The sequence below is a fragment of the Otolemur garnettii genome, unplaced genomic scaffold (genome assembly GCF_000181295.1).
Source record: "Otolemur garnettii isolate 467f Iridium unplaced genomic scaffold, OtoGar3 scaffold00014, whole genome shotgun sequence".
Taxonomy (NCBI): domain Eukaryota; kingdom Metazoa; phylum Chordata; class Mammalia; order Primates; family Galagidae; genus Otolemur; species Otolemur garnettii.
The window spans coordinates 16,682,594-16,694,893 of record NW_003852409.1 but is presented as its reverse complement, the minus strand read 5'-3'; the positions used below and the strand labels follow the sequence as shown (position 1 = coordinate 16,694,893).

General features: G+C 41.0%; 1 protein-coding gene across 1 annotated transcript in view; it reads left to right on the top strand.

Annotated features, from left to right (window-relative positions):
* Positions 1 to 12,300, top strand: part of WDR31 (WD repeat domain 31) — a 16,137-nt gene that overhangs the window by 876 nt on the left and 2,961 nt on the right. Inside the window, exons 2-7 of the mRNA XM_023510592.1 lie at positions 479 to 611; positions 3,149 to 3,223; positions 7,699 to 7,843; positions 7,944 to 8,044; positions 9,548 to 9,615; positions 10,638 to 10,802. Of these exons, the coding sequence (XP_023366360.1) occupies positions 479 to 611; positions 3,149 to 3,223; positions 7,699 to 7,843; positions 7,944 to 8,044; positions 9,548 to 9,615; positions 10,638 to 10,802 (687 nt within the window). The remainder of the gene's footprint in view (positions 1 to 478; positions 612 to 3,148; positions 3,224 to 7,698; positions 7,844 to 7,943; positions 8,045 to 9,547; positions 9,616 to 10,637; positions 10,803 to 12,300) is intronic.

The window sequence follows — 12,300 nt, the reverse complement described above, 5'->3', positions numbered from 1 at the left end:
TTTTTTTTTTTTTTTTTGAGATGGAGCCTCACTCTATCAACATATCAACACAGGCTGGTCTCAAATTCTGAACTCCTGGGCTCAACCAATTCTCCTGACTTAGCTCCTCTCAGTAGCTGGGACCACAGGCACCTGCTACCCAACTAATTTAGCCTGTTCTCTTTTGGATCAGAAATAGTCAGCTTATTAGCTAGTATTTGTACGCACACATGGAGGGGGCCTGCATCTTTGGGATTAATCTCTATATGCACAAAGACTCCTGGCTTCTTGGCTTTAGGATTCCCCTTTATCAGATTCCAGTCATTCAGTCATTTTGTGCACTGAGTAAATAATACCTTTGCTAACAATGTCAGTGAATCTCCTTTTTCATCTTTCTCCTCTGCCCCATCCTGAATTGCCATGACCTTAGCTCACACTCTTCTTGCTCTCCTGTCTACTCCCATGTCATTGGGTCTCTCATGTTCCATCCTCTCTTTAGCAGGCCTGATGGAATTATAGAAGAGAAAATTCAAACTAAAGCTTTTCAAGAGTATAGCCCTGCTCATCTGGATACCGTCTCTGCTGTTGCTGCTCTGAATTCAGATCTTTGTGTCTCTGGAGGAAAAGATAAGGTAGGGTTTGCAGTGTTTCCTAGGAAACTGATTAATGACCGCAAGGGTTATATTTGGAATCTAAGTCTAGGGTTTGCGTTGCTGGACCCAGAGATGAGTAGTACAAAAATATGGACTTTCTATTTAGAAAGACTAGGTTTAAACCTTGCTTAATCACTCTCTATTACTTTGGGAAAACCTTTAAATTGTTTGAGCTTTAGTCTCTTTCTCTGTTGGTGGGTATAATAATGCCACCTAATAGGACAGTTATGTAGATTAAATGAAGAAACACATAAGGCTGCGTGCGATGGCTCACTCCTGTAATCCTAGCCTTCTGGGCAGCCAAGGCAGGTGGATTGCTTGAGTTAAGGAGTTCACGACCAGCCTGAGCAAGAGTGATTCCCCTCTACAGTAGCCGGGTGTTGTGTGAGTGCCTTTAGTTCCAGCTGCTCAGGAGGCCAGGAGTTTGAGATTGACATAAGCTATGATGATGCCATGGCACTGTACCCAGGGTGGCAAAGTGAGACTCCATCTCAAAAAAAAAAAGAGAGAGAGAGAGAGAATATGGGTAAGACTGTTAGCACTATGCTTGACCACCCACATGCTCTTTATAAATGGCAAGGATTATTCCTCCAGTCAATCCCTTTTTATTCTTACATGCAGACACAGGAGTTATTTGTCAGCAAAAGGAACTTTCTAATCTATTTTAGTCACTTTTATGTTACGCTTTTGTCTATACTTGAGTGGCATCATGATTCTCCCTTCCATGTTTTATCCTTCCTCCCATTGTCACTTTGAATCTGATTGTTTTCTCTCCTCCATATTTGGATCTATCAGCGCCTTCACAGGTTGGATATTGGTGGCAAAAAAAATGCTGATTCTCTTTATAGAGAATAATACTAATATCGTCTCTCACTTTTAATAGCCTTTTAGAATCTTCATATTCCATTTGCATACTGTATTTCACTAGTTCTAGAATGTGTGCATGTTTTCAAATTTTAACATCTCTGGAACCAGGATACATCTCAGTATCATATATTAATTGATATAAGGAGTTCAAGACCAGCCTGAGCAAGAGCGGTCAGCTGGCAGAGCTGGCAGTATTTTTGTCTTAAAATCTATATCGTTGGGTGGCTCCTGTAGCTCAAAGGAGTAGGGCACCAGTCCCATATACTGGAGGTGGTAGGTTCAAACCCGGCCCCAGCCAAAAAAAAAAAAAAAAATCTATATCGTCTTAGATGTAAGAAATTTTATTTATACATGTGTGAGCCTCACTCACACTTGTGAGGTGTAGAAAGAGCAAGGATTATCCTCTTTGTTTTATAGATCAGAACTAGCAATGGCCACCTCAACAGCCCTTTATTTAGAAAGATGAGTGCAACTGCAACAGGGGCTGGGTCTACCCTAAGTACATGCTGCTTATTCTCTTGCAATGAACTATGGAGACTTGGGCAGAAAATGCATTTAAAATCCTGTTTAGGGAGAGAAATGCTTATACTTTAAATTATTAAAGTATACAACTAAAAAATACAGAAAGAAAATTTTAACAATGATCCTCTTTGGCTCAGTGCCCATAGCTCAGTGGCTAGGGCGCTGGCCACATACACCAGGCCTGGTCGGTTTGAACCTAGCCCTGGCCTGCTAAAAACAACAATGACAACTGCTACAAAAAATAGCTGGGCATTGTGGCAAGCACCTATAGTCCTAGCTGCTTGGGAGGCTAAGGCAAGAGAATCGTTTAAGCCTAAGAGTTTGAGGTTGCTGTGAGCTATGATGCCATAGCACTCTATTGAGGGCAACAAAGTGAGACTCTTTCTCAAAAAAAAAAAAAGAAAAGAAAAAGTACAATCTGTTTCACAACAGTGTAAATATACTTCACTGTACACTTAAAAATGGTTAAGATTGGCCAGGCACAGTGGCTCATGCCTGTAATCCCAGAACTTTGGGAGGCCTAGAGTTCAGTGTCAGCCTGGCAACATAGTGAGACCCTGTCCCTTCAAGAGTGATGGGGTTGCCTATAATCCTAGCTACTTGGAGGCTAAGGCGGGTGGATGCTAAAGCCCAGTAGTTCAAGGTTATAGTGAGCGGTGATCATACCACTACATTCCATCCTGGATTATAGACTAAGACCCTGTCACAAAAAAAGAAAAAAAGAGATCAGTGGCTAAGTTTATAAATTAAAAAAAGAACACAACAAAAATAATTATAGTACAGTGGGGGAGGATCTAATCCTATGTAGAATTCTCCTTCAGCGTCTATAGCTAGAACCTCCCGCTGAAACAGTCCTTGGGGTGTATTATCCCAAACTCATCAGGAAGGTTTAGAGGAGTATCTAGTGTCTTAGGGAGATACAGAAAGATGGTCAAGAGGAAAGAAAAGAAACTCAAAGGAAGGGAATATGAGAAGAAGCACAGCAGTAAACCTCTAACACTTAAAGCAAGTCACTTGACAGAGAGGGAGTAAATAATAGGGGAGAAATTAAAGTGTGGAATGAAACAAAAGCTAGTTTTGGTTAAACACAAATTCAGTGATTAAAATATTTTAATGACTCTCTGCAGACTGTTGTGGCCTACAATTGGAAAACTGGAAATGTGGTGAAAAAGTTCAAAGGACATGAGAATGAAATCACCAAGGTAACTGTCAAATGATTATTGTTATGAAAGGAATTTGGAACTGAATAAAGGAATATCTATCAGCTCTAGATATTAAGAGTGAGTGTTCAATCTTAAGGAAAAATGCAAGGGCTTCATTTGATATTGTGAAACCCTACTCCAGGAAAAGCAAAGCAAACCATTTACTTAGTTCCTGTTACAGGTGTATTGGACAGTTTTCTTTTGTTATTAACCTCTTAATAGCACTGTAGTAAATAAAGAATAGCTGATAACAACAACTCTCCTTGACCTATCCTAATTTAACAGGGACATACTGAAGCTTACTGTGTGTTTACTATAGCGAGAAAAATTACAAAAACTCTATGCTTAGCAACCTGGTGTAACTGGAGAAGATTTTAAAAAGTCAACAAAAGTAAATTTAAAATGAATTTATTAAATACTGTTATAAGCCGGGAACAGTGGCTCACACCTATAATCCTAGCATATTGGAAGACTGAGGCAGAAAGATTGCTTGAGCCCAGGATTTTGAGACCAACCTGGGCAATAGCAAGACCCTAGCTCTACAAAAAATAAAAAAACTTACTAGGAGTGGTGGCACATGCCTGTAGTCCCAGCTATTTGGGAGGCTGAAGCAGGTGGATCACGTGAGCCCAGGAATTTGATGTTGCCATGAGCTATGAGGGCACTGCACTATAGTCTGGGCAATAGAGCCAGACCTTGTCTCCAAAAAAAAAAAAAAGCCAGCATTACAGAGTAGAGTGAGTGACCTTACAAAACATGATAGAGAATGTCAATTTATGTAAACCCATTTCTGAAGTGCACCTAAATGAACCCAAAATTAAGATGTGCAACTCATCTATAATGAAAGTAGGCATCAGCCACAATTCCATAGCATAAAATGTGGTATTTATGTGCCAGATACATTGCAGTTTGGGGCTAGACTGAGAGAACACCATTTTCTAAGGCACTTGCCCCCAGATCACTGGCAGAGTACAGATTTTTTTTTAAAAGAACTGGTCCTGAATGGCCCTCCCAACAACCTTTATTTGGAAAGAGAGGACTAAAGACATAGGTTACCGGTAAAATTGGGCTATATAACAAAGTTGAGGCAGCTCACTTCTGCTTCTTCTGGTCACTATAAAGAGCTGAAGGACTGAACAGATATTATCACTATCCACGATGACAACTCAAGTTATAGTAGACCCTGGGCTAACTAAGGAAGGGAAGTAAAGGAGAATTTATCTTGTGTGTGTGCGTAATACGTGAACATATGTTGGGCCTTGTTGGACTTGCCCTCCGAGATTGACTTGCTCAAATTCCAAGATGTTTCATTTTTGATTAATAAGGAGAAAGGATCCAAAGTGAAACCTACATGGCCAAGCAGCTGTAAGAGAAGCTTTTGGTCTTTCCCTGTGTTACTGTCACCACAAGAGAACTTCAGTTTAGGATTAATTAGTCATTGTACAAAAATCCAACTATTGAGACAGCAAGGATTGCTAAGGAAGAAAGGAAGTTTTTATTAGGGCAGATGTCTTGTCAGGAGAACTGGAGAAGCTGGCTTGAATCCATCCTGTAAAACACACTCCTTTATAGAAAAAGAAGACAATGAAAACATAATGAAGTGTTTTTTAAAAAAATAATAAAAAAGGCTCACACCTGTCATCCCAGCACCCTAGGAGGCCATTGCCTGAGTGGATTACCTGAGCTCATAAGTTTGAGACCAGCCTAAGCAAGAGCAAGACCCTATGTCTTAGAAAATAAAAGAAATAGCTGGGTGTTGTAGCAGGTACCTATAGTCCCAGCTACTCAGGAGGCTGAGGCAAGGGGATCACTTAAGCCCAAGAATTTAAAGTTGCTGTGAGCTGTGCCACATCACTCTACCGAGGGCAACAAAGAGAGACTCTGTCACCACCACCCCCCACAAAAAAATAGTAATGGAAAAGATAAAACAAGATCAAAATATCTATGACAACAATAAATTTAATTGGGATAAATACACTTATTAAAAGAAAATACTCTTAATTAAAAACTAAAGCCACCTATACATCACTTAAAGAGTTATCTAGTTCAAGGCAGCCTAAAGATTGAAAGTAAAACAGTGAGCAAAGATAGAACAGACATTTGTATACCCATGTTCATAGCAGCATTACTTACAGTAGTTGAAAACTGGAAAGGCTCGGCGCCTGTGGCTCAAGTGGCTAAGGCGCCAGCCACATACACCTAAGGTAGCGGGTTCGAATCCAGCCCTGGGTCCGCCGAACAACAATGATGGCTGCAACCGAAAAAAAAAAAAGTAAATAACCAGGTGTTTTGGCGGGCACCTGTGGTCCCAGCAACTTGGGAGGCAGAGGCCTCGCTTGAGCCCAAGAATTGGAGGTTGCTGTGAGCTGTGATGCCATGGCATTCTACCTAGGGGGATAGCTTGAGGCTCTGTCTCAAAAAAAAAAAAAAAAGAAAGAAAACTGGAAACAACCCAATGTCCATTGACACATGCGTGAATAAACAAAATATGGTAATATACCTACAATGGAATTATTCAGCCTTAAAAAGGAATGTTATAACATGGATGAACCAGGAAAACATTACACTAAGTGAAAGAAACCAACACAAAAGGACAAATATTGTATGATTCCACTTATATGAGGTACCTAAAATAGTCAAATTCATAGAGAAAGTGGAATGGTGGTTGCCAGGGGATGGGGAAGAGAAAAACAGAGAGTTATGGTTAAATTGGTTAAGTTTCAGTTTGGGATGATGAAAAAGTTCTAGGGATGAATAGTGGTGATAGTTGCACAACAGTGTGCGTGCACTTGATGCCACTGAATTGTACACTCAAAAGTTGTCAAAATGGTAAGTTTTGTGTATATTTTACCACAGTTTTAAGAAAAGGAAACATCAGGGAAGAGATGAAAATAGAACAAAAAAAGTGAGCAAAGTTATATCAGGCGAACGCAACCAAACAGAAAGCAGTTGTTGTGATAGTAATATCAAACAAAGTTGAATTCAAGGTAAAAAGTATTAAATGGAACAGAGAAATACTTTCAGTTCATCGTGAGTACAATAGAATTACCTGTCATAGAGTGTTAGGCTCTGATGGTTTCAAAGGAATTCTTTCAAATTCATAAAAAGTGATAGTTCTATGCAATTTATACTGTTCCAGGGTATAGAGAAAAGAGACAACTTCTTAATTCTTTTTATAAAGCCAATATACATCAGTACAAAACAAGGCAAAGCATATGGTGTAAACCACAGACCAATGAATACCTATATTAGATGAAATTAGATATGGCTTCAGATAATAGAAAGCCCAAATAATAGTGCCGTAAGTATGTAGTTGAAGGTTGGTGTGGTGGCTCCATGGTCATGAGGGAGCCAGACTCCTTCTATCTTTCTTGTCTGCCGTCAGAGCTTGGCTTCCTTCTTCAAGGTTGCCTCCTGTTCACAAGATGGCTGCTGCAACTCCAGTCACCATATCTGATCTCAAGGCAGAGGAAGGAAGAAGAGACAAGAGCAAAAGGTTGTGCCTGCCAACTCCTTTAAATAGTTTCCTAGAAGTCTGACTTCCCCTTATATCTCATTGGCTACCCCTGTCTTCAAGGGGGCCAGAAAATCTGAGTTTATAGCTGAATGTATTGCCATACCCATCAATATAGAGGTTATATTATGAAGTAAGAATGGGAAAATGGACAGTGGGTACACTACTCACAGTCTGTTCCAGAATGGATACAAAAATGATAAGTGAGACATTAGGAAATAGAATCTAACTTTTTGTTAAAGAGTAACACACCATGGCTAGCCAAGCATTATTCTAAGAATGCAGAATAGGAGGAAATAGTAGGAGAAATATTAGAAATTAGTGAATATTTTCTATATTAATTGGTCAAAGGGAGAAAAACACGATCATCTTAGTAAATTAGAAGATTTAACATTGATTTCTGTGAAATTCTTGGGTAAAGTAGAAATAAGTGGATCTTTACATGATTAAAAATAGAGAAAAAAATTCTTTAAAAACAAAATAAAATGAATGGCATTACAACTCAAAATAAGAGATGATATGAGATAGTTCTCTGATTAATGAGATGAAGCATCTGAGAGTGCTCTGCATTCCATCCCCATTTGGAGTGGCCGATAATGCAGTGCCAAAGAGCTCACACAGAGAAGAAGGTCCACTGGCATCCCCAAAGGGGAGATCCCCAGGGAAGTGAGGGAGCCAGACGGTCTGAGGAGGCTTCATGGAGGAGGTGAGATTTTTAACCTTACCTTGAAGGACAGGAGGAAGTCTGCTACTTAGAGAGGAAAGGGTAGCAAAACATTAATTGATAAAGGTGGAAATTCAAACTGACCTGTGCTTTCCATTCATAGAGCAAATTTAGGTATTACTCTTTTAAAAAGCATGTGAAGGGAGTTATGCAAACCCATCTTTCCCCCATTTTAATGTCCAATCCAACTATCATACCTGAGCTATTTCAGTTTTTGTCTGTTTTCTCCCTGAGCAGGTAGCCTGCATTCCCAACTCAAGCCAGTTCTTCAGTGCCTCTCGTGACAAAATGGTCATGATGTGGGACTTGCATGGTTCCTCACAACCTAGGCAGCAATTGTCTGGCCATACCATGGTGGTGACCGGATTGGCTGTGGGTCCAGGTAAAGTGAAGTAGATCTCTTCCAGATACAGTTGTATTTCTGGAGAAAGCCCTGTTCAAGCCCTGACTCATGGTTTGTCTTCTTACCATTGTTTCCAAAGACTTGTCACAGTTGTGCACTGGCTCTCGGGACAACACCTTGCTTCTGTGGGATTTGGGAACCGGACAGTGTGTGGAGAGAGCATCTGTTTCCAGGAATGTGGTATGAACTCAGACTTGGCACAGAGCAGGGCAGCAGCGAGAGCATGGGGTGAGGGAAAAGGCCAGCAGAGAGAGAGTAGCTTTGGGTCTTGACTTCCTGTGTGATCTTGGCCTTTCAGAATTATTGGATTAGATGATCTCTTGAGCCTTCTGCTCCAGAAAATGATTCTATTTGTTTATATTAGAATTTAAAATGCTATCCTCATTTATTCCTTCAAAATGTAGTTAGTCCATTTCCTCTGTGGGCCAGACACTGTGCTAGGAATAGGGTTAGTCACCAAGGACACACAGTTCCTGTCTTCCAGGAGCTGACAGCTTATGCTTATTGTACATTCTGTATATGTAACATCATGCAGAGAAATAAGCATTACCTTTTTCTTTATGTATAATGTGCCCTGTTTTTGAAGGCCATTTGTTTTCTGGTAGCAGACTGGTATATAAACTGCATATCCTTTAGGGTCAGTCATACCCAAGTTTTGAATTAGTGATCTATCATTTATTAGTTGTGTTACCCCAAGAAAACTACTTAAGCTCTTAGAGTCTCTGTGTCTTCATTTGTAAAATGTGGAGGATTATATCACCCAATGAGGTTCTTCCGAGGATGAAGTGCAGTCATGTACGTGAAACAACCTCATCGTGCCTGATCCATGGGAGATGTTCCTTTAGTGGTTGTCAAATTTCAGTAATCGTCATCCTTTAATATTTTCTAATTTTGATGACAACTATCAATGGCAAATGTGCATGTCCCATGCCCTCCATATTTGTGGAGGTTATTGGAAGATAATAAAATCCTGTTATCTTGAGTTCTTTTGAAAACTACTTCATGCCTTTCCAGCAGGGGCTGTAGGGGTGAAGAGAAACGCCAGTGCTCTTGCTGAAGCCCAGGAGGTATTGGACTCAAGTTTCAGTGGTCCCACCTTAAAACGGAGGCTGTTCTGCTAGCTGCCACCTGGTGGCCAGTAGCTCTCTGCTACTTGGCTGGGGTTTCAGGTACCCAAGCTGCTACTTTGTTTCTGATAACTTTTTTTTTTTTTTTTTTTGAGACTGTCTCACTCTGTTATTCTGTTACCACAGGCTAGAGTGCCATGCAATAGCATCATCATAGCTCACAGCAACCTCAAACTCCTGGGCTCAGGCGCTCCTCCTGCCTCAGCCTCCCCAGTAGCTGGGACTACAGGCATGCACCACAACAACCAGCTATTTTTTTTCTATTTTTAATAAAGACAGGGTCTCACTCTTGCTTAGGCTGGTTTTGAACTCCTAAGCTAAACCATCCTCCAGCCTCAGCCTCCCACAGAGTGGGAGTGCCACAGCGCCCAGCTTGCTTCTGCTAACTTAAGAGCTATAGGTAGAGCATAACTGATAGTCATCTGAAAAGCTTAAACTCTCCCTAAGTTAGATTTGCTACTTCAGTATCCTTGAGGAGAGGTATAGATACGCTAATTAGCACAGCTTACAGGAATGACTTGGTATGGAGAGCTTTTAAACATTTTGCTTTTTCCAGGTCACTCACCTGTGCTGGGTCCCCAGAGAACCATATGTACTACAGACCTCTGAGGATAAAACCATCAGGTAAGCTTACAGAGCAGCAGTGAAGGTATTTCTGGTGAGGTTTGTGGCTCTCATGCATAATGACTATGTTCCTGCCCTGCATCTCCGCATTGCTGTGCCCTTCCCAGAGGCTCCCACCCCTCTGTCCTTCACTGGTGTCAGGGCCTCTCTGATCTGGCCCAGTGGATAGTGGATTATCAGGGTAGAGATTAGATGCCAGGATATCAGGCCACTAGAAAGCCCCTGTCCTAGATAGTCTTGAAGCAGCTGATTCAGGCATTTCCCACTATGGGAATGTGTCCAGATTAATTTCAGAATCATTCCCTTGCTTGTCCCACCCTGGTGGGCTGCCTGGCTCTGCTTGCTTCTACTGTGTAGCTCCTGGCATTCTCAATTGCCTGGCCTTCAGCTAGAGCCCTCCCTGGGGAAGCAGGGTTGGGATCAGCATCAGGGAGTCAAACAAAGCCACTAGTCCTTAGACTCAAGAGCACACCTAGAAATTTCAGACCTCGGAGGAGAATCTACTTAGAAAATGGTAGGAATGGAACAAAGAAGTAAAAATGAGACAAAAAACAAACCGAACACTCTTCATTGGACCTCGTGGCCAAGGCCTTTGAAGCTTTTGTATCTGATGCTGAATGATGAGTACTTTTCTGTATCATAAGTAGTGTCTTTTTAAAAACTTAAATCATAGACACAGAAATATCCTCTTGTGCGTTGAAAGCAGTAACCCAAAGGACCAAATTATCAAATTAATTTGTACAATTAAGATACTTGGTCTAAATTCCTTTTAACTGATCTCAAAATAGAAAGAACTCAGATGTCATTCCATTTGGTTATTTCCTGCTAGCTTCAGAGTCTCAGAAATTGATTTGGTTCATGCTGCTGTTTTTAGGTAAATCATAACATTCTTAAAATTGAATTCTCTAGTCTGTTGATTGGCGTAAGCAGCAAAAACACTAAAACTTTTATGTAGTGGGATATTACAGGTGTATTTCAGACACATTTATTACAAACTCATTTCCTGATTTAATTTCTTTCAGATTATGGGACAGTCGGGGGCTGCACATAGCCCATATGTTTCCTGCAAAGCAGCACATTCAGACCTACTGTGAAGTCAGTGTAGACGGACACAAGTGTATCTCATGCAGCAATGGCTTTGGAGGGGAAGGCTGTGAGGCCACGGTAGGAGACCATGTGGGGTCCAGGTGTCTGGTTGCCAGTGAACAAATCACTTTCTCTGGCTTTCTGCCTAAGCTGGACCACACAGGCAGGCTCTGCTAATGGCTCAGGCCTATTTCAAGTGCATACTGTGAGTGATCCTTTGTATTCTAGATACTTCTTATAAGAAACAGTCATTAACCTAGGGCTCTGAACTGGCAGTAGAAAGGAGGAAATCGCTGAGAGTCAAGATAGGAAGGAGCAAAGCACAGAACCAGCCCACTAATGTCCCTATTCCCAGCAGAGCTTCTAAAATAGAGGGACTGTTTGATGAACCAAACATATTCCCATTATACACGTAGCCAGGAAAGGAAGTTTAAGTTCTTTATGTAATATGGAGCTCCAGTGTTGGTCCAGGACTCGTGCCATCCCTTGCCCATATAACTTCCTTACAGTTAATTTTTGGAAAGATTGTTTAGGCTCCTCTAAAATACTTTAGATTCATAATTGTAGAATATCAGTTAAAAGTATTATCTAGTGCTCAGATAAAATAATTATAGCTCCCATTTTATCCAAGTTATTAGTGCCAGACACTGGGATGAGCAGATTACATACCCTGTCTCAGTTAATTCTTAAAAACAACCCTATGAGTTAAGTACTATTACAATTCTCATTTTATAGGTGAGGAAACAGAAGTGTCACAAGTTGAACACAAGTGTCACAAGTGTCACCTTGCATAAGAACACACCCCTAGTAAGTGGTAGATCAAGCTTTGAATGTAGCATCTCTTTTTTCAAGCTAAGAATTTCCAGTATACAGCTATTCCCTGGATGACACATTACCAGTGACTTCGTTATTCTTTTGGACATAATTCAGTTTGCTCTCCTCTGAACATTATTCTCCAGGTGTGGTCTGATCTGTATTAATAAGAATAGGACTGGCAGCACTGACTGGCTTGTCCCTTGTTGTACACACTAATTTCATATATCATGGCTGGGTGGCTTGCTTATTTCTTTATTTATTTATTTGAGACAGAGCCTCACTCTATTGTCCTGGGTAGAGAGCTGTGGTATCATAGCTCACAGCACCTCAAACTCGGACTCAAGTGATCTTGCTTCAGCCTCCCAAGTAGCTGGGACTACAGGTGCCTGCCATGATACCTGGCTAATTTTCCTATTTTTAGTAGAGACAGGGTCTGGTTCTTTTTCAGGCTAGGTTTGAATTCCTGACCTCAAGCAATCTACCCACCTCAGCCTCCCAGAGTGCTAGGATTATAGGTGTGAGCCACTGCATTGGACCTGTGCATCAAGGTTTAGCATCTAGTCATTAATGTCTGTACCTATATGTACTTATGAGAAGGTATTTCTAACTGTGGGTCTCCATAGGACTCACAGATGCCAAGAAAATAATGATATAAAGCAGCTCTTGATGGCTCGGTGCCTGTGACTCAAGTGGCTAAGGCACCAGCCACACACACCTAAGGTGGCGGGTTCGAATCCCCAGCCTGGGCCCACCAAACAACAATGATGGCTGCAAAAAAAAAAA